A 23,231-nucleotide genomic window follows, 5' to 3' on the forward strand; every position below is an offset into this window, starting at 1 on the left:
TTCTTTGTGTGTCAATGTGTGTGTGTGAGAGAGAGAGTGAAGTTAAAAAGTTAAAGTTGACTGGTGTTTAGCAGACCCATTTATCCAAAGCGCCATGGACTGGCAGATGCGGGGTCAGGAATCAAACTGGGGTCAAGAATCAAATCAGGCTGACCAATTGTCAGGCGGTGAAATGACTGCTGCTCCACCATACACAAGTTATATGATTTGCCTTTGGCATATGGCATTTATGAGTTCATTTACTGGCATGCACAAGTTCTAGACGTATAATAAAGATGCTTAATTGCATTAAGCTCTGTTTTATGTAAGTCCATGTATAACGATGTATCCAGATTGCATTAGAGGGACACAACACAGGCACCATTCATCCATCTGTGTAGGCCGAGAAGTTAACTGGTCAAGGGCCAACCCCACCACAAACCACTCCACCCATTGATCACTTCACAGCACTACTTCACAGGAGCTAAAGTGTTTGGGTTTATTTCAGCTTAATCCTGTTTTTAAATTCTTCCCCTTTAATCAATACTGTCACACTAAATTATTCAGGAGAGGGAGAGAGTGAGAGCAGCTTGAAGTTGATTGCGTTGCTGGAATGCGGTGGTTTGTTAGGAGAGAGTACAGTATATGTGTTTGTGTCCGTCTTTGTTGGTGTGGTTATGTTAGTTAATGTGAATGGTAATGTTTTGTGTGTGTGCGCATCGATGCTTTTTATTGTGTTTGTGTTTATAAAGTTGTGTGTATTCAGGATGTGTGTGTGTGTGTGTGTGTGTGTATGTGTGTATGTGTGTGTGTGTGTGTTGGTGTGTGCCTTAACCCCCATCTTTGTGTGTGGCTGCATCTGTGTGTGTGGGCCTGTGGTGAAATTCGCTGTGAAACGACCTGGGCTGCCAATAACAACTGCAGCAACAGTAGCAACAAACAGAGCCGTGTGTTTCACAGAGCCGTGCCCCCCCTCACATTTACGACCCTCTCCACCATAAACCAGCCTCCACCAGCTCTGCTCTGCTCTGGAGCTCCTCACAGCCTGTGGCCAGACACACTGGGCCGGGAGGAGGCCTGCTCTCCTCACACAGGGATGTCTTACTGCAGGTTTACCGCAATCAGCCCTGTCTTTAGCTTGTCTTTGAGGGCGAGAGCAACCTCAGGCTTCTAAAGCTGTGTGTGTGTGTGTGTGTGTGTGTGTGTGTGTGTGTGTGTGTGTGTGTGTGTGTGTGTCTGTGTGTCTGTGTGTCTGTGTGTGTGTTTGTGTAAGAGTGAGTGTGTATGTGTGTGTGTATGTGTGTGTGTGTGTGTGTGTGTGTGTGTGTGTGTGTGTGTGTGTGTGTGTGTGTGTGCGGGCAGGACATGTGGTCGACCCTCTCTCTGATTGTCTCTGGCGCCATGTATGTATGGTTACTTATCTTACAGTAAGTGAAACATGGTGAGTAGTGGTCTCATTCGGGTGATGTGGTCATTCTTCACTGGAGCATGCTGGTTTAGTGGTCTGTGTGGTGACCTGATGTGACTCAAGTCAACGTGTCATTTGGTGGTCTTTGAGGCGAGGTGGTCACTCATCTTTCTCTTAAGCGCAGGCATATGGCGGTCTTTCATCTGACACGTGACGGCTTCTCTTCAGTTAAACGTAGCTACGTAGTGACCCGATGGGACGTGCATTCGTACACGTCGTCTGCATCTGCAACATGGCCATGTGGTAGTGTAGTGTGAGAGAGGTTCGTTATCCTGGCTCCTCATCTCCTGTGGAACATGGTCACGCTCCAGTAGCCAGCTGTCAGGCGACGATGATCCTCCTCCTCCGTCCTACATGGTGTCCTGATGGCTGTTTGTCTGCGCCTCTGCATCTCTGTCCTTGACTCCTGGATGCGCTATTGATTTTAGGGACTCTAATTCAGGCGCGGTGTCATTACGGCTATGTATAGCCCTGCCTGAGATGAACCCTCTCGCTCTGTGTCTGTTCCACTCCATCTCTGCTCCTCCGAGTGACCAAGGAGTAGCCACTGGCTGTAGGGGTTGCTGAGACTCTGTGAGGACGACACAAGCAAGTTTGGGCTCAGCAGAGCACTTTTCAAACTTGCTGAAGACAAACATTGTTAGACCTTTGTTTTATATATGATAAGAAAAGTAATTTGTGCAACTTTGTGCTTCATTTAAACATTTAAACGAAGAGAGAGTTCCGTGCCTCTGCACATGCAAATGTACTGTACTTGACTTCAACAAATATTGTGTATAGAATACTAAACTTACCTGCATTGGTTGGTTCTGATTTCCAGAGGCTTGTAGATGTAATCCAACCGTTTGGATGCCTTGGTGCACCGCCGCCATTTTCTGGCATTACATTAACACTGTACTGTACTGATGATGGATCAGTATCCCCATGGTGAAGCCTGCCATGTTTGCGCGGGTGTGTGTGAATGGAGAGGTGAGCGTGGCCTAATCGTGCCTGTTGACAGATGTCTGGCCTTGGGGACAGCCTCCACTGAACAGGGCCTGGTGACAGACGCCTCATTCCCCTCTCCACTTCCTGCCCGACATGCACAATGGAAACAGGTCATGTGACCTGGCCATGCCCAGGTGCAAGAAAAGCCCATTCAGGAAGTGGCTTGTTAAGTGGATGGGGAATGTGCAGTGGAAAGCCAGCAGGGCTGCTTCCGAAGCATACAGTAGTCAGACAGTGGGGTCAGACATTGAAATGCAGTATGCTGGGTAGCTAGCAATTTAGTAGAGCAGCTTTATACTAATAGCAATGACCATGTACGAACATGTGATGTGCTCCGCATTGTGGTGAACTGATGTCGTCTGTCTAACTGTATTGACTGATTGGTTTGTTTTATAAGTAAATTCAATCTGCTGACTGTCAGCTTGCTTTATCCATCTAGGTTACAATGAAACAGATATATAAATAATTTCACTGTAATGTTATGTAAAGATATTGCTCTAACTGTAGGTGTCCTTCTGTTTGTGTTTGTGTTTATGTGTCTACACAGCGTGTTCGGCATCTCTCCGGTCATCCAGACCGACTGCACCTCCACCTGGAGGTTCGTGGTGAACCCCACGCTCGAGTGGCACCACTTCGTCAATCCCATCATGATCCTGGTGCTGTATTACACGCTGGCCACACTCATCCGCCTGTGGCTGCAGGAACCCCTGGTAAAGTCACACAACACAGCACAGCACAGCAGAGCACAGCACAGCACAGCACAGCACAGCACAGCACAGCACAAGAGCACAAGAGATATCTACAGCTAAATCTGCAGCCGCGGAAAATAAAACACTACATTCAATACCATGTCAAGGAGAGGGACATGTTGACTGGTTTATCTGTGTACATCTTACTGATAGTGGTGTGTGCTTTCTCACACAGTACATGGCTTTTTTCAGCCTCACTCACCCAGTGCTGCACAGCTGAGCTGTGTTGTGGGGGAGATGGAAGCAGTGATGTTTTCTGTGCCCTCTCACCACTGCTTTTTCAACCTAATACGCTTACTCTCCAACTGGAAAAGGGGGATTTATTGTTCATTCTGTGCATATGAGTATAAAAAGGTGGCTGAAATCCTCCTCTTTAACATCTTTTTGAAGATGCATTATTATTTTATTTCATTACATCCCTGAAATCTAACACATGCCTGAGACATGATTACTTTTACTTCAGGATAAAAACTGATAGTCCTGTCTCACTGTTCTTCCCCTCTGCAGTGAGTTTTCATGTGGCTGTCCCACCTCTGGGTCAGGTGGTGCACAAATACACATATGTACACTGTGTGTCTCCAGCATCAGGGGAGCACAACATGCGTTTACACCTCTTCAAGTAATATCTGGTTAACTCCAGCATCGACTGCAGTCGTCCAATCGTCAGCGGACCTTAATTAAAATACATTTTTAAAAGCACCTACACATGGTCCCAGGGGTCAAGGGTCACTTTATTATTAAGTCAGCTTGAGGGAGCATTCACGCCCTAGGCCTTGATTGGAATGGCCTTGTAAATAATATGATCGCCAGTAAATCCTTTATGAAGCTTTTACGCCGAAGGCCCTGATTGAAATGACCTTGTCAAGAATTGTAGCAATAGTAAAGCCTTTGTTAACCTCTGTGCCTTCTTGACACCAAGGTCGATCAGGACCTCACTTTCTCTCTCTCTGCCCCCATCTCGTCTCTAACCTCTGATAGTCAGCATTTCTAGCATAGGGCAGTGTAGGGCTTTTACAGGGATGTGGATCAATGTCCACTCCTTACAGATTTGGTGTGTATGCGTTATCGACCGCTATGTTGTGATGCCTCCCTCTGCGTGCTGTATTGAAAGCAGGTCAATAATAAGGTATGATAGCAGTGTAAATCTGTGTACGGCGACAGGCTCAGTGACCTCACCAGGGGCCATGATTGATACTAAAACGCTGTGACAAATGAATGATTGGATGAAACGATTGAAGCACTACCTTGTCCTGCTGATTGAAGCAGTTATGCAATGCTTTTAATGTGTCGAAGACACCCATAACTTCTTTAGTACCACATAATCGATTCTTAATACATTAATTTTGTACATGTAATGTTCCCAAGTACCAATAGAGTATGACTTTCTTGTTGGTTGAACTGGGCAGTTGCAATCTCACATCTGATTGTTTCCTTATTCTCTAGGAGGAGGAGGAGGAAGAGCCGGAGGAGAATGAGGGGGATGTAGCCGTGGGCAACAGCAGTGGCCATACTGCTGGACACAAGAGGCAACAGTGGTGGAAGGCTCACCAGCGCACAGATGAGAGAAATGTGAGAAAAGTTAACCCGTGTGGCAAAATGGGGATCACAGAGGTTATGTGCGAAATAAAAAATACTTTTGTTAGAATGGAAGGTGTAGTTTCTTTAGTGTTTCCTGCTCAAAGTTAAAGCCTACTGTACTTTAGGGCAGCTGATGCTGCTAAAAGACTTGTGACCCTGGCTTCCGATGCATGCTGGCCAATGGGGCCGAACGGGACTGAAAATGGCCTATTATACACTCATAGAAATACACTCATAGAGTAACTCCAGGCCACTGCACTCTGGCTACTGTCCAGTTAACCGTGGCTGTGTTCCCATAACTGCAGAGAGAATGGGCTTTGCAATTTTGACCTCCCTCCCCCACCTATCTCTCTCTCTCTCTCCTTCACAGTTAAAAGCTTTTATTCCCGACGGTGTAAGTGACTAATGGCCAGGGTTAACAGAATAGTGCCTGTCTGCTTTGTTCCTGCCTAGTCTGAGCTGCTCAGAAGGGGCAGGGCCTTCTGCCTCCTCCCCTCATTCATCACCTCACCTTGCCTTGTTTGCTCTTTTCTCTCCTCCCTCCCCCCCCTCTCTCTCACACTTCTTTCTCTTCTCCAACAGCTACTCTCCACGCAAGATGGCACCTTTGAGGTTAGCCTCTCGTATGCACTAATCAATAGACTGTCCTTTCACCTGTCTAATGGCCATCTGAGAGCTTTTCTCTGATCACTGCACCCAGTGTGCATACTTACACACACGCTCACTGCACCCAGTGTGAATACTTACACACACGCTCACTGCACCCAATGTGAATACTTACACACACACTCACTGCACCCAGTGTGAATACTTACACACACACTCACCGTGTGAATACTTACACACACGCTCACTGTGTGCATACTTACACACACGCTCACTGTGTGAATACTTTCACACACGCTCACTGCACCAAGTGTGCATACTTACACACACGCTCACTGCACCCAGTGTGAATACTTACACACACTCACTGCAACCAGTGTGAATACTTACACACACGCTCACTGTGTGAATACTTACACACACGCTCACTGTGTGAATACTTACACACACGCTCACTGCACCCAGTGTGAATACTTACAGTACACACACGCTCACTGCACCCAGTGTGAATACTTACACACACACTCACTGCACCAAGTGTCAATACTTACACACACGCTCACATACAGTACAGTACACATTCACAATACACTGTGTGGAATTTTCTCATTTGTAGTAAGTTTTTTTTTTCCTGACCTCAGGCAATTGTCGTCTCTTCAAATGGGACATCTTTTGACTATGTCTCAACCCGGAATACTGGAAATGGGCCTGTCGGAATGGACGTCTACTCCACCCCTCAGTACAAAGTGGACCAAACCAACGAGATATCAGGTGAATCAGGCTTCAGACAAAGCCTCTCAAAAATCCAATTGTGTGGTTAAAACCTCTCAGTCTAAGTGTGCGAGTCCAAGCACAGTCCAGCGGTGAGAGTGAGCTGTTGTAAATGATAAATGGAAGAGATCTTCCCCATCAGTGGCATTCCTCAGCATTAATACTGAGGGGCAGATGTACCAAATCATTAGCTCCCATTTCAAGTGTCATTTGTTTGTGCCTTAAAACATGGCATGATTATGTATGAACAGACCGTACATGAAAGCGCATTCTACCTGATAAAGGTACGTCGAATGGCACCCGGAGCTTTTCTTGCTTCCTGTATGAATATGCCTTCCGCTTGTGGGAGAAGTGGGAGGTTCACACAAACACATGGGAAGACAGAGAGATACAGTAGGTCGATAGATTAGGGATTCCAGAGTATGCATCAAAACTATAGGTGACAGCACATATGGTGTAGAGGTTAAGGAGCTGGGCTAGCATGCAGTAGCCTGTGTTGTGGGTTAAATTCCCGGCTTCCACCGTTGTGCCCTTGAGCAAGGTACTTAACCCCAAGTTTCACCGGGGACAATGTAATCGCTAGTTGATATATAGTTGTAATATAGTTGACATGTAGGTCACTTTGGACAACAGTATCTGCTAAATGAATATTGACCATGTCAATAGCAACCTTTTGTTGCTTTTGTTCTCCTTTCTCTTTTTCCACATCATCCTCTTCCCTGTAGATGCCTACAGAAGACTACAGTTTGTTATTGCCTAGCTGCGCAAAAACAGTTTGAGTGTTCAAGTATTCCTGTCCTTCTCTATCTCTGTTTGTTGTCATGTATTCTGTTATTTCATGATTGCTTGACAGCTGATCGCTTTCATGATCAGTCGGCTCAACTGTGTCCATCATAGAATGATACATTAGTTACATTAGTTACAATACACATTTAGTTTTGAGCACAGCAAATTATGATTAGGGAGGCGAAGGATCAAGCGTTGTTTACCTGATGAGGTGAATGCTTAGTAAATTCCATGCAATATGGCAAGGCACAGCATGCACTTTCAACAGACTGACAGTCGCACGTTAGTACATCAGCCTGATTGTTTTACCATGTGCTTACCTTCAATGCTCACTCTCTCCTCTTCTCTGTCTGTCTATGTCTTCATCTCCATTGAATCTGAACAGAGAAAAAAGACAGTGGCGTATACGAAGTGACAGACATCACAGAGGAGGAGAAGCCAATGGACGAGGTGGACGGGGAGGAGGAGGAGGAGGAGGAGGGTGAGGAGGAGGAGGCTCAGGAGGAGAAAGGGCCAAACGCTGTGGTGAAGGTGTTCCGGTTCGTCATGAAGCAGAGCTACATCTGCGCCCTCATCGCCATGATGGTGAGTGTATCACTGGGCTCCTAGTCTGTGTCTCAAACCGCATGCTTCCGTCAGTGCACTGCTAGTGTGCACTGAGCGCTTACTTCCGTAGTGCACTGCTAGTGTGCACTGAGCGCTTACTTCTGTAGTGCACTCTTTTCGATGGTTAGTATTGTCCCAATATCTGTACTATATACCTAAACTAAGTGTTTGAAGTGTTGAGACAGTCTATTCCTCTACAGTGTTTTAAATGTATGTTAAGCACGTTGAGTTACCTCTCTTTATAAATAATCTTTTTTGTCTTTCCTGACATGATTCAGCACTCTTTTACTAATAGGTCCTGTCCAATGAATGTCTCGAAAACTTTTTTTTGTGTGTGATCAGTATCAGCTGTATACTATCCAACCTTTTGACTTCCTTTTTTGGCTTCTTGAATTTGCCTCAGGCGTGGAGCATCACGTACGTGAGCTGGCTGACGTTCGTCCTGCTGCTGTGGTCGTGCATGCTGTGGATGGTGCGCGACCGCCGCCGCTACGCCATGCTCAGCTCCCCCTTCATGGTCGCCTACGGCAACCTCATCCTGCTGCTGCAGTACATCTGGAGCATCGAGCGGGTGCCGGGCGTGCCAGGTCTCTTCCTGAAGTCGCGCGTCCCCTTCTCAGACCTGGGCTCCAAGGTAAACACTGGGCAGGCCTGCCCACAGCAGCAGAGAACAGGCACTCATCCAGGCAATAATGAACATACTGATCGCCTCATTTGGGTGATATTGCACATTGGCAGTATGGCTCTATTCAAGGCTCTCTTGTACTCTGAGCTGAGCATTTTTTCATTAAAGAGGAAAAGCTGTGTGAATGGTATATCACCTGCACTTTTTAGACTTAACCAGTGAAGGCCCTTAAGATGAATAGGAAGTGCGGTTGGGAAGCCTAACAATAATGGTTAGTTTGTTTTACAGTATGAGGTCAAAACACATTTATACAAGTAACAGGCTCAAGCAAAACAAGTTCATGTCTTATAACCTAACTTTTATTAGATCTTTTCTCGCTTTATAGAGCTTTATAGCTTTATAGAGCCCCTATGAAGTTCTTTATGGTGTTTATTTTGTGCTGGGTGAGTTTGAGTGTCTCTTCCTGTGCTTGGCTGGTTCCCACTGTAGATGCTGTGCCTGCTGAGCTTCTGGCTGCTGCTGCATCAGACACTGATGGAGAGACAGGACAAGCTCAATAAGGAGGCGGAGGCAGAGACGGAGACGGTCCTGTCTGACGTTAAAGTGGACACTCCTAAAAAGGGTGAGGCCACAACGGCGCCAAAGATTCTAAGATGATTATGCAGATACAGGCAGGAAACTGTGATGCATGTCTGTTGAGGAAGCTATGAGTCAATGATGAGTCAATCTTTTACACAGTTTACACAATTAGTCACTTGTATTTTGTTACATTTTATTATAGCTATATTGCACTCAGTCAATATTTGTTGTTTTCAGATGTATGAGTACATTGTGAGAAGTGTGCATGGTTCGTGTGCTTTGGTCTGAGTGTGGCTGTGGCTTGCTGTCATGTAGAGGACGAGGAGAAGGAGGACGGCGATGGCGATGAGAATGACCTCATGCAGGTGCTGGGCAACATGGTCATGGGCCTGCTGGTCAAGTACTGGATCTACATCTGCGGGGGCATGTTCTTCTTCGTCAGCTTCCAGGGCCGAATCGTCATGTACAAGATCATCTACATGATGATGTTCCTCTTCTGTGTGGCCCTCTACCAGGTGCACAGACTTTCATTTCAGTCTTGGCCAGGTTGCAAATTAACTAAAGGCATTTTGGAAGAAACACACATTTACAGTTTACACTTGACCTGTTTCAGTTCTGTCCCACTAGTGCTGGTGCCAGAGCACCCTGGCGATTTTCAGCACATACTGAATGGAATAGTACATACACTAAAATGTTCATTTGTTGGAGTTTCCCCTAACCAAAAGTGTTTCCACTCTAAACTGCTGGAGATTTGATCCCAGAAAGCAATACTGATGATGTCTGTTTGTCAGGTTCACTACGAGTGGTGGAGGAGGATCCTGAAGTATTTCTGGATGTCTGTGGTGGTGTACACCATGCTTGTGCTCATTCTAGTCTACACCTACCAGTTTGAGAACTCGCCCAGAATCTGGCACAACATGACCGGCTGGAAGGAGGAGAAGTAAGTACTGTTGTGGGAAACCCGGACATGACTGCACTGCACCTAATCTATTAATCTAATAGTGCCTATATATATACAGTACAGGCCAAAAGTTTGGACACACCTTCTCATTTCAATGCATTTTCTTTATTTTCATGACTGTTTACATTGTAGATTCTCACTGAAGGCGTCAAAACTATGAATGAATGCAAAGTTATTTGGCCCACAGAGTTATGTCTTACTGAATATGGTATTAAATTAAAAGAAATAACAACTTTGATTAATGAAACTACAATATAAGACATGTTTTCAGTTATTTCACACTTTTTTGTTAAGTGCATAATTCCACGTGTTCATTAATAGTTTTGATGAATCTACAATGTAAATAGTCATGAAAATAAAGGAAACACATTGAATGAGTAGGTGTGTCCAAACTTTTGGCCTGTACTGTATATATATATATATATATATATATAATATTACAGTATATATATCATGGCAACACACCATGTTAGAGTGAAGCCACATACATGTATATCCAATGCATTTGATGGTATTAAAATGTTCAGCCATGTCAGGTCAGTACTGGAGTGGGGAACAGTGCAGTGTGTTCATGTCATGTCAGGGTGAGACAGTAGTCTATACCCAGATGTCTGTTAGCTCACATGCATTAACTAAATCCTGCTAGTCCCCAGGCCTATCATGTGTAAGAGTGAAGATGTGCTTCTAGAGAGCTATAGTGTTTTGCAAGACTGTTCAGGATAATAAAGAAAAACAACTCTCTCTTCTCACACTCTCTTGCTCATTTGTCTCGATCTTCCCTGTCTCTCTGTCTGCCTATCTGTCTGTTTGTCTGTCTGTCTGTCCGTCTCTCTCTCTCTCTCTCTCTCTCTCGCGCTGCCGACTGTCTGTCTGTCCGTCCGTCTCTCTCTCTCTCTCTCTCTCTCTCTCTCTCGCTGCCGACTGTCTGTCTGTCTCTCTCTCTCTGTCTCTCTCTCTCTCTCTCTCTCTCTGTTTTTCTCTCCTCCTAATGCAGACTGAAGGATCTCGGTCTGGAGCAGTTTGTGACGACAGAGCTGTTTGCGCGGATCTTCATCCCCACGTCCTTCCTGCTGGTCACTGTCCTGCACCTGCACTACTTCCATGAGCGCTTCCTGCAGCTCACTGACCTCAAGGCCGTCGTCACCAAACAGGAGAGCAGCATCTACAGGTAAGACTTGTGGAGACACCTCCCAGTCAAGAACCAGAGCCCAGTGTTGACCTCTGAGCCCAGTGTTGTTGACCCCTGAGCCCAGTGTTGACCCCAGAGCCCAGTGTTGTTGACCCATGAGCCCAGTGTTGTTGACCCATGAGCCCAGTGTTGTTGACCCATGAGCCCAGTGTTGACCCATAAGCCCAGTGTTGACCCATGAGCCCAGTGTTGTCTCATGCGATAATAGAAATGGAGACTGGATCAGGTAATAGAAGTTCAGTTGTCTGCAGGGACTGATGGGGCTTATAACATTGTAAGTGACTTTGGATAAATGAATCTGCTAAATACAATAATCATAACCATAACCATAATGTCTTCAGGTAAGGACTGTTTAAGAGTACACACACTCACTAGCATAGTGCTCAATGTGGAGTATGCAGTTTTTCATATGGAAACTGATAAGATTTATACAGGGCTGTTAATGAATTTGATTTTATGTATTATGTATTCTTTACTGTCACTTTCAACTTTACTTCACTTTTACTTCTAACAACATGACTCTTCAGTCATCTTTTCAATCACAATCCAGAGACCTGTCATCTGTTGTAGTATGACAAGTCAATACTAATAACCAACTCATTGCTTGCCATTCCATTGCAATTCTATCTAGACCAGGGGTGTCCAAACTTTTTGACTCAAGGGTTTTGAAAATTGGCGGCGGGCCACACAACAAAAAAATAATGTGTGTGTGTGTTTTGTATCATTTAAATGACAAAGTCATTTTGTTTTAGAAAATTAATTTCTTAAGAAAATACTGTTTATTTGATGTTGTTTAATTCATTTATAAATGGTGCACTGTCACTTTACAAGACTCTTTTGCCAGCTCCACTAGCCTATGGCTCACAGTTTATAAATGGTCAGTAGTGGGAACTACTGTTGCCATTGTGATTTCCTTTTAAAAGTTTCTTATAAAAAGGAGATATCAATTATCAACAATGACAAGCCAGCTGGAACCTGTCGCACTCTCTCCCTCTTGTGCACGCTCAAATACGTTCCCAATTAAATGGAGTGGCATAACATAGTTAGATCTGCTGCAATGGAGATACTACTGTATGTATCTTGATGTAACAAGCTGTTTTGACATTGACATGGTAAACGCTCTCTAAGAAGAGTGTAAAGCAGTTTGCAGTAGCCTAAAGTTAATCACAACGTTGTCTATGCTGGAAAAAAATAGCGAGCGGCCTCTGATAACCTAATTAATTGAATGCACGGCAGGCCGGATTGAAGTGCGTGGCAGGCCGCAGTTGGCCCGCGGGCCGTAGTTTGGACACCCCTAATCTAGACTCTATATCATGCCATCTCTCATGCCCACTTTGCCATCTGCCACGCTGTGTGCCACACTATCTGGATGTGTTCTGAACACTGCTTTTGCCCCATTAACATCCTCACTCTCTCAACTGCTTTCTCTCTCTCTTTCTCCTTCCCCTTTGCTCTCTCTCTCTCTCTTCATCTCTATATCTCTTCATCCATCCATTGCTTGACACAGCCATGCCAAAGTCAGTAGCCGTGTCTATCTAATCATGAATAGGTGGGTCACTGCTTGCTTCTTTTGGTTCCCATAGACTCTCTGTGAATGACTCAGTCCCTCCCTACCTCTATGGCCCACTCCCTGTATTGCTTTGTAATCTGTTCTGGGAACTAAGTGAATATGCAAACAGTTTTTCCAGTTTTCCATTATACAGATACTATATATACATATATAGATATATAGTACATCTAGTGTACATATATAGTACATCTAGTGTACATACCCACTATACTGACTATATGTAGTTTTTTGAGAGTATTCTGTACCATGTAATTGTGATGACCCTGTTTTAAGTTTTCAGGACCTTGGTGGTCCACAGTCTGACTTCCTGTTCTTCCTGTTGTTCCTGCCTTGTTGCTATGCACCCTTGACAACCCTTCATCCTCATCCCATATCTCCCCTCACAAATATTTTACTCCCCTTTTTTCTCACGTAAGCACAACGTTGCATGATTACACCACTCTCTTTTGCAGCACTTTCTGTCCTAGTCCCACACCTGGTATGACCTTTGTGATGCCCTTTGCTATGCTCTTACAATGAAGGCATCGCTCCTCTGTAAACGTAGTTTCCCTCCACAGAGAGAAATAGAGGACTCCAACGTCTCAAGTGTCTATTTTTATCTCTCTCTTTCCTCTCCATAACTCACTTCTTTCTTGATCAGCATCAAGCAAAAAATCCCCTCTCCTGAGAACAAGTAAGTGGGTTTGTGTTGGAGGTCCCTAAGATGCTTGACCCTGACATGCGGCCATGTCGTGCAAACCCAGAGAATCCCTGAGCTCCACTGCCTGAGTCTGTTCCCTGCAATCATGAGTAGCAGCATCAAATCCCCACAACAAACAGAATGCCAAGACCAGGGTTATTGTGATGACTAATCAATTTCTTAATGTTTTTTCTTTCTTTTCTTTTGTATGCTCTTTTTTTATTTGTAATTTTTGATTATTCAATAATTATATTATTTGTTTTCTTGCTAGTTTGTGTATGTGTTTGTTTTTATTCACTTTGAAATGGCAAAGGACATGGGCTATGGCTTCTCTGAAATTCCACCATGATGCTGTATTGCTGCTGTCTGAGATCATTAGGCTGAACCTGTGATGCTTTGATTCCATGAGTATGTGTGTATAGTATGTGTATTGTATTGTGTGTGTGTGTGTGTGTGTGTGTGTGTGTGTGTGTGTATGCGTGTGTGTGTATGCGTGTGTGTGTGCGTATCGCGTGTGTGCGTCTGTATGCGCATGCGTGTGTGTGCGCATGCATGTGTGTGTGTCTGCGTGTGTCTCTGTGCTGCTGCTATAATGCCCCCTCCCCGTGCTCTCCAGGCTGGCGCACCCTGAGGGCAGCTTGGCAGACATCACCATGCTGAGCTCGTCACCTGACCCACTGCTGAAGGAGCAGAGTGAGAGCTCAGAGCGGGAGCCAGAGGAGGGGGGCGGCAGCGAGAAGTTGGTGCTGGTGGTAAAGGGCCTGGAGGGGCCCAAGTCCAGGCAAGCCTCCCTGATGCTGTCCAGCCAGGAGGAGAGTGTCCACAGCGTCCGCAGCACTGCCTCAGAGCCAGAGCCCCCATCCGACCAGAGCTCAGGTAAAGATGAAGTGATCGCCTTCCCCTCTCTTCCTCACTGGCTTTCTTTCCTTCCTGTCTTTCTTTCCCTTTTTTCCTTCCATCCTCCCTTTCTCCCTCCCTCTCTCCCGCCCTCCCTTTCAGGGGGTGAGGATTTGGGTCAACTTCAGCCAGTTAGCTTCATCCTCCATCTCATGGGGGTTCACTGCTCTCGTCACCATCCCATGGGCGCTCACGTCTGGTCACACTTTCACAAGCAAGCCAATCAGGTGCCACATTACTGGTGCCATATGTTGCCTAGTGGATTGGTAGAAGTTCCCATGAGCTGGTCGTTTCCTAGTTGGGAGTACCAGTTTTGAGTGATTGGGTGATATACAAATTGGTTTGGCCAGCCAGGCTACTAAAGTAGTGGATGATCCTATAGTCAATGTTGCCACTAACCATAACCATAGCTATGTTTTAGGTGCACAGTGCATTAAAAGTAAGGCACATCTAAGATATAATTGTGTGCCCCTGAATATTTTGAACTGATCATCATTTTCTGTGTGTAGACCTGAAGAACAAGTGGCATTTGGTGGTGGACCGGCTGACTGTCCTCTTCCTGAAGTTTCTGGAATATTTCCACAAGCTCCAGCTCTTCATCTGGTGGCTCCTGGAGATCCACATCATCAAGATCGTCTCCTCCTACATCATACTGGTGTCGGTCAAAGAGGTGAGACCCTGGGAATACTTCCTCATCAGTACCACATGCCTCATACTCCCTCCGAGTCAAATGGTGTCTTGCAGGACATTGCTCTACTTTACCAGTTGAGCTACAGTGCAGTGACACCCGTGAGGTACAGGAAAATCGTGTGTGAAAAGCCTACACTTACTGAATCGACCTCTGATCAACCTGAATGTCTTATCCCAATACTCTGATCCCATCCTCTGTTGAATCACTTTCTGAACAACATGTGCATGTGTCACCGAATTAGAGGAGTAAGGCTGCCCGTTACCAGACAGCAATTTTTAAACCAGTTTTTAAAGTAAAGGTTTGTGAGGCAGTAGGCAGAAGAACCAATCAATGAGGTATATTAAATATGAATAGTCAATTGACCATGAAACACATTAAAATAGCACTAAATTTATACACTGCAGTCATAAAAACACGAGCCAGCTCAATCCAACCAACAGTCAGCAATACCGCCACCAGCAGCACCAGATCCCTACAGGGCAACAGTCCCAGCCACCAGCAAGTACTGTAAGCAAGCAGTCCAGCAACTTCAGTGTTGGCCAAGCCTAGCCCAGCAGCTCACCCCGAACAGCAACCCCCAAGTAGTCCAAGCGCAGCACAGTACTGTCCACAGCACTCCATCGGTCACACACAGTTCTCCACCTCGATGCCAGCAGTGATGCAATCACTCCGCTGAAACACAGTGAAAACTCGGACAGTGTGCAACATAAGCTATACCCAGAGTCAAATGCCAACGTCGCATTAGGCCAAAGAACAGGGGTACTCACATCACTGGGTGCAGACCAAATCTGCCACCCAGAGTATAGCTTGTGCGCGTTAATGCCTGGAGTCGCAGAGCTGTTGCCGCTGCTGTACTGATGCTGTCGCCCCTGCTCCTGCTGTACTATATATCTGCCAGTCCAGCTCCGATAGGCTAGATAGTTCAGAGTCCTTCAGTTCATTATTGTCAGTTTAGGATTGATTTGGAACACCTGTCAAGGGATCATCAAGGCTCACACATGAACGCAAAGCAAAATCACAACACAGCACACAAGACAAAGTAACACCGCAAAAATCAAAGTGCATTAAGACACGACAATAGTGAATACATTGATAATACTGTATTTCTGCACACTGTGACGTGTGTGTGTGTGTGTGTGTGTGTGTGTGTGTGTGTGTGTGTGTGTGTGTGTGTGTGTGTGTGTGTGTGTGTCATGTAGACCTTTTTACCTTGTAAATGACTCTTCCCAAAGTATTTGGATCTTGTTTTCCTTGCCTGCTTTTTGGATCCAAATGAAAACATTTACATGTGCGTGTGTATATTGTATTGCAGGTGTCCTTGTTTAATTATGTGTTCCTGGTGTCCTGGGTATTCGCTATGCCCTATGGTCAGTTCCGCCCCCTCGCCTCCAGCGTTTGCACCATCTGGACCTGCGTCATCATCATCTGCAAGATGTTGTACCAACTGGAATCCATTGAGCCTGTTACATACTCCAGTAACTGCTCCATGGTTAGCAATACAAAATGTTGTTTTTGTGTTGTGTGTGTTACTGTGTATGTGTGTGTGTGTGTGAGAGAGAGAGAGAGAGAGAGAGAGAGAGAGAGAGAGAGAGTAACTTCATTCTTAATGTGCTGGGTTGAAGATAAATTTAAAGAAAACAAAAACAGCTTGCTCACCTTATTAGGATCGATCCTCCAAAATCCATGACAAACATTGGTCATGGAGAGAACAGTGTTGTTCTGAAATGCCCCATTTGTTCCTGTTTCCTCTCCAGCCTGACGGCTACCAAAAACACCAGGCGGACGAGCTGAAGGAGTCCCTGCTGTATAAAGATCTTGTTGATCCCTCCAACTGGGTGGGTCTGAAGAAGTTCGATAAGTTGCTGGAGAATCTCAGGGTGAGTTAAGGAGTAAGAACTTGATTTCGATGGGAAACTACCTCTGAATTAAGCCTGCTCCTTTTTCATACGTAAATGGCTATGTTCGTTTCATACATTGATCTGTTTCGTCCGTATTCGTAAGGTTGAGGTGAACGGACCTAATAAATGCAGAGAATGGATGCTGGCATCCGTCCGTGTGTATATATATATATATATATATATATATATATATATATATATATATATATATATATATATATATATGTATCTATATCTGTTTTAAACATTGAGCATAAATGAGGCTTTTGGCTGCCTTCACGTGTTAATACCAATGTTTCTTCTTTGGTGCTTCCTGATATATTTGTTCTGACCCAGAGAGTAATCGTCAAGAATCAGACCATATATTTAAAGGAGTGCTGTCATGATGACAACAGTTTATAGAAATTATTTTTTGTCATTTTCTTTGTGCTAGAACAACTTGTTGATGCTGGCTATCCTAGCCTTTGAGGTGACCATCTACCGACACCAGGAGTACTACCGCCTGCATAACGGCCTCAGCCCACCCCCTTCCAGAACAATCTTCCATGACATCACACGGCAGCACCTTGACATGGGCATTGTCAACTGTGCCAAATACTTCATCAACTACTTCTTCTACAAGTTTGGGCTTGAGGTTTGAGAAACCAGTTTAAATATATAGTATCAAAGAATTATACATAATTTAAATTCAGGTACTAATCTCACCTATGTTAAGTTAATTTCAATTAAACTAAATTAAATTCAGTTCCATTAAATTCAGGTCAATAATTCTTTCCCTATTGTATCTGTTTCTATTTGTGGATCAAACAGGTGTGCTTCCTGCTTGTGGTCAATGTTATTGGACAGAGGATGGACTTCTATGCCATGCTCCATGCTTTTGGCCTGATCGCAGTCATGTACCGGCGGCGGAGGAAAGCCATCGCCGAGATCTGGCCCAAATACTGCTGCTTCCTGGCCTGCCTGCTCACCCTCCAGTACTTTGTGTGCATTGGGATACCACCAGCAGCCTGCAAAGGTAGGCCCACTGACGTTACAGTTGTTTGTACCTGTGTGGATGTTGATAGTGATATGATATGACGCCATACTTCAATATCGAATGCAGTATAGTTTGCTTTTACTGAATTATTTAATGTATTGAGGTTTGGATGTAAAGATTGTGATGTGATGCCACTTGCCCCTTCCCCTCCCCTAAGGCATCACAATGGAAACATGCCTCAGGGCTTTATTGTCTTATCATACAAGCCTCAGGGCTTTATTGTCTTATCATACAAGCCTCAGGGCTTTATTGTCTTATCATACTGTACAAGCCTCAGGGCTTTATTGTCTTATCACACTGTACAAGCCTCAGGGCTTTATTGTCTTATCATAGCTTTTTTGTTTTTAATGTATAGTGCAATGCTACAATGTATATTGTGTCTAAAATGTGATCATATTTAATTTTGTCATGGGGCTTGATCTTCCTGAGAGCTGAACTGAGCTGTTGTCCTCATGCCTCACAGTTGCAGGAGACAGCATACAGGCCCAAAGACTACTGCCATTATATTAGAATGAAATATGCAGGAGTTTCAAGAAATGTATATACATGTGTGTATGTATATGTGATATGTGTATAGTGTGAAATGTTTATTCTGATTTAATGGGCATTGATTGTATGTGTGCTAGATAACTGATGATTTTTCTGTGTTTTGTATACAGACTACCCCTGGAGGTTTCCAAACTCTACCACAGACTCAAATGTGATCAAATGGCTCTATCTGCCTGACTTTCACACTAAACCCAACCCCTCGTTTCTCACCTGTAAGTCCCACCATGTTTAAAGAAATGTCTGTCACCAGGAACTATCAACAGTATTCATCATATACATAATCACCATCATTTGTCTAATACTGGCTAGTTCAGACCTATAAACAAGTTACTGTGTGCTCCTGGCATTGCTCTCTGTTTGCATTCCAATACTTACTCTAAATCATGTAGAAACTGAAAAACTAAAGTCCAAGGTGACAGACATTTGCAATGGTCAGGTATCAAACCTTTGTCAAGCGGTGACACCAGTCACTACACCACTCCTCCCCACAATGTCATGCAGGCCTGGTGAGGGAGAAAAGTCACATTCTTAGCTGAGTGATTGAACTCCTCTATTCTCTCTCTCTCTCTCTCTTTTTCTTTCTCTCGCTCTTTCTCTCTCTCTATGCAGATGACTTCATGCTGCTGTTGTGTGCATCGCTGCAGAGGCAGGTATTTGACGATGAGAACAAGGCGGCCGTGCGTCTCATGGCTGGAGATAACGTGGAGATCTGCCGAGATCTGGATGCCGCCTCCTTCAGTGTCTACAACCCAGTGCCAGACTTCATTCACTGCAGGTACAGAGCAGATCAGAGGAGAGCAGAACATAGCAGGGTTGTGCAAAATTCTAATTGCAATTCTGCTTCCTGTTTGCTACCTCAATTGAAATGCAAGTGAAATTCAAAAATTGAATTGGAATTTAAGAGCCAGTTTCAATTCAATTTTGGAATTTTGCACAAGCCTGCTACATAGCACTACAACAGACTACTCAGCAATGGCATTCCAGACATTACTCCATAATGATAGTGTACACATACTTCATCTAATAATCTTATCTCTGATCCTGTTTGGGAGTACTCTACTCCTGGCTCCGCTTGACCGGCCTGGGAATTGCCTAACCACAGGGATTAGGAGATGTGTCCTGATAGAGACTATGTGAAAGCGATTGAGAGGCATAGATGGAGGCAGTGATAGAGAGAGAGCGCTAGACAGAGATAGAGATAGAGATAGAGATAGAGAGAGAGAGAGAGAGAGAAAGAGAGGAAGTGGTAGCGAGAGGGTGCGCTGGGTCCCAGACTGCCGGCCCCTAATTGATTACACCCTGTCCATATCCCCCACTGTTTTGGTGTGCAAAGTGGATAACTCTTTCATTAACAGCCTGTCTGTCCATCAACAAGCCTGGCTAAGAGGACACCTCTCCTCTCCTCTCCACCCTGACCTAGTGGGGCTGCTTCCCTCTCAGGCACACAGTGCACTCTCTCGTCTCTCTCGCAGGCCGATCGGGTTACAGATGGAAGAGGGAAAAATCTATGGGCCTCAATCACTCCCTCCATCTCGCTTGGCCTTTCTTGGGCTCGGATGCTATTTTCTTTCCCCTAACTCGATAAGTAGCTTTTAAGTATGGAGTGCAGGTAGGAGTGGGGTGGGGGGTGGTGTTGTAGGGGGCCATGTGATGATTGAGCATCATAGACAAGGTTGAGTCATCCATTTTGGGGCCCATCATAGCAAGGCCGTATCGCAGCATCACACTTTTCATCAGAGCACTTCGAACACCTGTGTTGCGGCTTAAGATTTTTCCTGTGAGTTTCAGAGAGAGAGCCAGATGATAATGGACACAGGGCCAAATGGGAGGACTTGGCCTCTTTTAACTGTAGTTGGACAGGAGTTTCAGTGCTCTGCTAAATGCAGTTTTGTAACTGGACAACAGTAGAAAAGTGTATGCATTCCCTTGAACTGTGAGTCACTTTTGACAACGTTGTTGAACAAAAGACTGAAAGTACAGTATGTGTCACTCCCTAATAGGGCTGCACGATTTGGGGAAAATATCTAATTGCGATTTTTCTGACAGATATTGTGATTGTGATTTGCGATATGATTTTTGAATGTCAGTGAGTTGATTCCAAATGTCTCTTTAATTTATGCCACCTCTAATTGGTGAGCAGAAGCAGCACAGCACCCCTGTGCCCCTCACACACTACGCACACCAACCAACTACAAGTGGCATAGTCAAGGAGGATGCAGGGGAGTATTGTTGCGCTCAGATGATCTAGAGTTTAGCCAGGTGCGTTTGAACCAAGAGTTGAAGAGAGAGAGAGGAGTAGTTTGCACACTGAAAGAAATGACTTAAACAAAGTCTTCAGAAAGGAGTTTTTTCATTTAATTTTGGGAGCAAGAGCAGACGTTTCAGCCATCCAGCTATTCTCAATGCTCAGAGTGAATCAACTACAGACATGCAATTAACAATTACCCAGTTAGGTTAAGGGCAATTAACAAGTACCCAGTTGGGTTAAGGGCAATCAAGAGACAGGGGTGGTGGGGGGGGGGCTTTAGGCCAGACCCAGACAACAAGTATAGATGCATTTGTTTTTGTTACAACACTTGTAGACATTCATTTAAAAGAGTTAATGACATAAGTTTTACAAAAAGCATGATAGATTTAAGTCCTCGTTTATCCCTTTTGGACAAAGGCTACCAAGTTCAGAAATCCAGAAACATTCTCTCTGCAGCAGTGTTCTATCCAAGTCCCCGCCTCTCCTTTTAGGCAGGATCCTTTCCACACCCAGACATCTCAGGTCAGCAATGGAGTGCCCTGTAGACTGAAAATGTCGGGCAACAGATGACATTTCATTAGCTCTCCTAATTGCACTCTTATGTTCAATTGCTCTTGTTCGTAAGGCCCTGGTGGTTTTACCTACATACAGCAATGGGCAAGGACAGATTAAAATATACACAACATGGGTGGATTTGCATGTGATGAACTGTTTGATTTTATATGTCTTATGTGTGTGTGGATGTGTGAAAGACTAAAGTTTCAGGTAGTGTGAACATGAAGTGCAACTTTTGCAGGGGAAATTACCCTTGGCATTAGAGAGAGTGCTAGGGGGAGGTGGCATGGCAGTGTCAGCATGGACCGGCCAATCTTTGAAATTAGGGTTTCTAGAAAAGACACAGAGAGGTCAATTCTGAAAGGGACCACTCAGTTGGTCATCGCTTTGAATTATATGCCTATGGGAATTAACAATGTTTCTGATGTCACTGCTCCAAGGACTATATGTCAATTTTAGAATAGAGCGGTTCTCATTTTGTTTAGAGGTCAAATTGGGTGGTTGTGTATCAGATGCACGTACTTTGTCTAGTGCTCTATCAAGCCAGCTGTTGGGATATCCTCTAGAGCTAAAATTTCTGTATAGGATTCTGGCTTGGGCCTCAAAGTCATTTTTGTCGGAGCAAATCTGGTGCAGTCTGGTAAACTGACTGAAGGGCAGACCTCGTTTCAGAGATGTAGGGTGGGCAATTGTGGCATGAAGTAAACTATTTTTCTCTTTGTCTTTCCTGTACAAAGAGGAGACAATGTTTCCATCAGTAAGTGAAATACAAGTGTCTAAAAAGTCCACAGAGGTGGTACTAGCTGAATAAGTAAACTTGATGGATGGTCTTAGGCATTTCATATACAGTATAAGACAAACAATTCAAATTCAGGTAATGAGCCATGGAAAATTACAAAACAATCATCAATGTATCTTTTGTACAACATGATCTTCTCTAAAAAAGGATTGTTATTGAACACATACTGTTCTTCTAAGAAACCAAGATATAAATTAGTATAGTCAGGGGCCATAGTGGCACCCATGGCTGTGCCACTGATCTGAAGGTAATATTGATGTTCAAACAAGAAGTCATTTTTAGGAAGCACTAGTTCAGTCATTTTTACATTGAATTCAGTTGTTAGTCCATCATCATCAGTCCCAAGATCAAGGAAATATTTAAGAGCGGTCAAACCGTCAATGTGAGGGATGATAGTGTATAAAGAGGTTACATCCATAGTGGCAAGCAAAACATTCTGACTTAAATGACCAATCTGTGATAAACATTTTAGGAAGTCAGACTTGTCCCTGAGGTAGCTAGGGAGCGTGGTGACCAAAGGCCTTATAATGAAGTCTACAAAGTTAGAGAGTGGTTCAGTAAGGCTATTGTTGCCTGCAACAATTGGGCGACCTGGTAGATTGGAGAGACTTTTGTGGACTTTTGGCAAAATGTAAAAAGCTGGTCTAGTTGGGGTACGATTGAACAGGTATTTAAACTCTCGTTCAGAAATTATGGAAGAAGAGTGAGCTTGCTGGAGAAAAAGCTCTATCTCCTTTTGAAATTTACTAGCAGGGTCAGAAGGTAAAGTTCTGTAATAGGTCTGATCTTGTAATTGTCTTAGAGCCTTTTGGTTATAGAGGGTTTTAGGTATAATCACTAGACCACCTCCCTTGTCTGCTGGCTTCACAACAATATGTTTGTCTTTACAAAGCTTGTCCAGGGCCTGTCTTTCAGATAGTGTCATTCGTACTGTTTGTAGGAGGAGGATTGCTAAACAGCTGCTCAACATCACGTTCTACAAGTCGACAAAAAGTATCTAATGAGAAGTTAAAGACAGGCGGGCAAAAAGTGCTTGTAGGTTTAAATTTACCTCGCTCTTGTTTGTTGGATGCCTGAAAAGAGATAGTTGTGTCCTTGAAGTAACTTTTCAGTCTCAGATTGCGAAAAAATGTAAACAGTTCTATTTTAGTAGTAAAGAAATCAGCAGGTTTACAAGGGACAAAACTTAAACCCTTATTGAGGAGTCTTACTTCATCAGGATGTAGGGGGGTGCCTGTAAGATTGAAGATCAAGCTTTCATTGTCCGGCTCTGCTCATAGTCAAGGAAGATGAAAACAAAGATCCTTAATATACTTTTTTATCAACCGTCTCTGATGAAATTAATATAAAAGTCAGAAATGTGAGAAAATGTGAGAACTGTGCACAATATTATTTATAGCTTTTGCGATTAGGTATTAGGATTGC

The 23,231-nt window shown here is 44.3% G+C and overlaps 1 protein-coding gene across 1 annotated transcript in view; it reads left to right on the forward strand.

Annotated features, from left to right (window-relative positions):
* LOC125301414 (piezo-type mechanosensitive ion channel component 2) overlaps window positions 1-23,231 on the forward strand; it is a 66,003-nt gene that overhangs the window by 23,717 nt on the left and 19,055 nt on the right. Inside the window, exons 8-27 of the mRNA XM_048253825.1 lie at window positions 2,982-3,144; window positions 4,627-4,752; window positions 5,344-5,373; window positions 6,009-6,138; window positions 7,310-7,509; window positions 7,934-8,164; window positions 8,645-8,777; window positions 9,050-9,249; window positions 9,526-9,674; window positions 10,690-10,863; window positions 12,392-12,433; window positions 13,095-13,127; window positions 13,750-14,009; window positions 14,540-14,700; window positions 16,034-16,210; window positions 16,476-16,598; window positions 17,053-17,253; window positions 17,430-17,634; window positions 18,315-18,416; window positions 18,814-18,979. Of these exons, the coding sequence (XP_048109782.1) occupies window positions 2,982-3,144; window positions 4,627-4,752; window positions 5,344-5,373; window positions 6,009-6,138; window positions 7,310-7,509; window positions 7,934-8,164; window positions 8,645-8,777; window positions 9,050-9,249; window positions 9,526-9,674; window positions 10,690-10,863; window positions 12,392-12,433; window positions 13,095-13,127; window positions 13,750-14,009; window positions 14,540-14,700; window positions 16,034-16,210; window positions 16,476-16,598; window positions 17,053-17,253; window positions 17,430-17,634; window positions 18,315-18,416; window positions 18,814-18,979 (3,006 nt within the window). The remainder of the gene's footprint in view (window positions 1-2,981; window positions 3,145-4,626; window positions 4,753-5,343; window positions 5,374-6,008; window positions 6,139-7,309; window positions 7,510-7,933; window positions 8,165-8,644; window positions 8,778-9,049; window positions 9,250-9,525; window positions 9,675-10,689; window positions 10,864-12,391; window positions 12,434-13,094; window positions 13,128-13,749; window positions 14,010-14,539; window positions 14,701-16,033; window positions 16,211-16,475; window positions 16,599-17,052; window positions 17,254-17,429; window positions 17,635-18,314; window positions 18,417-18,813; window positions 18,980-23,231) is intronic.

This window comes from Alosa alosa, chromosome 1 (assembly GCF_017589495.1).
Source record: "Alosa alosa isolate M-15738 ecotype Scorff River chromosome 1, AALO_Geno_1.1, whole genome shotgun sequence".
Lineage (NCBI taxonomy): Eukaryota > Metazoa > Chordata > Actinopteri > Clupeiformes > Clupeidae > Alosa > Alosa alosa.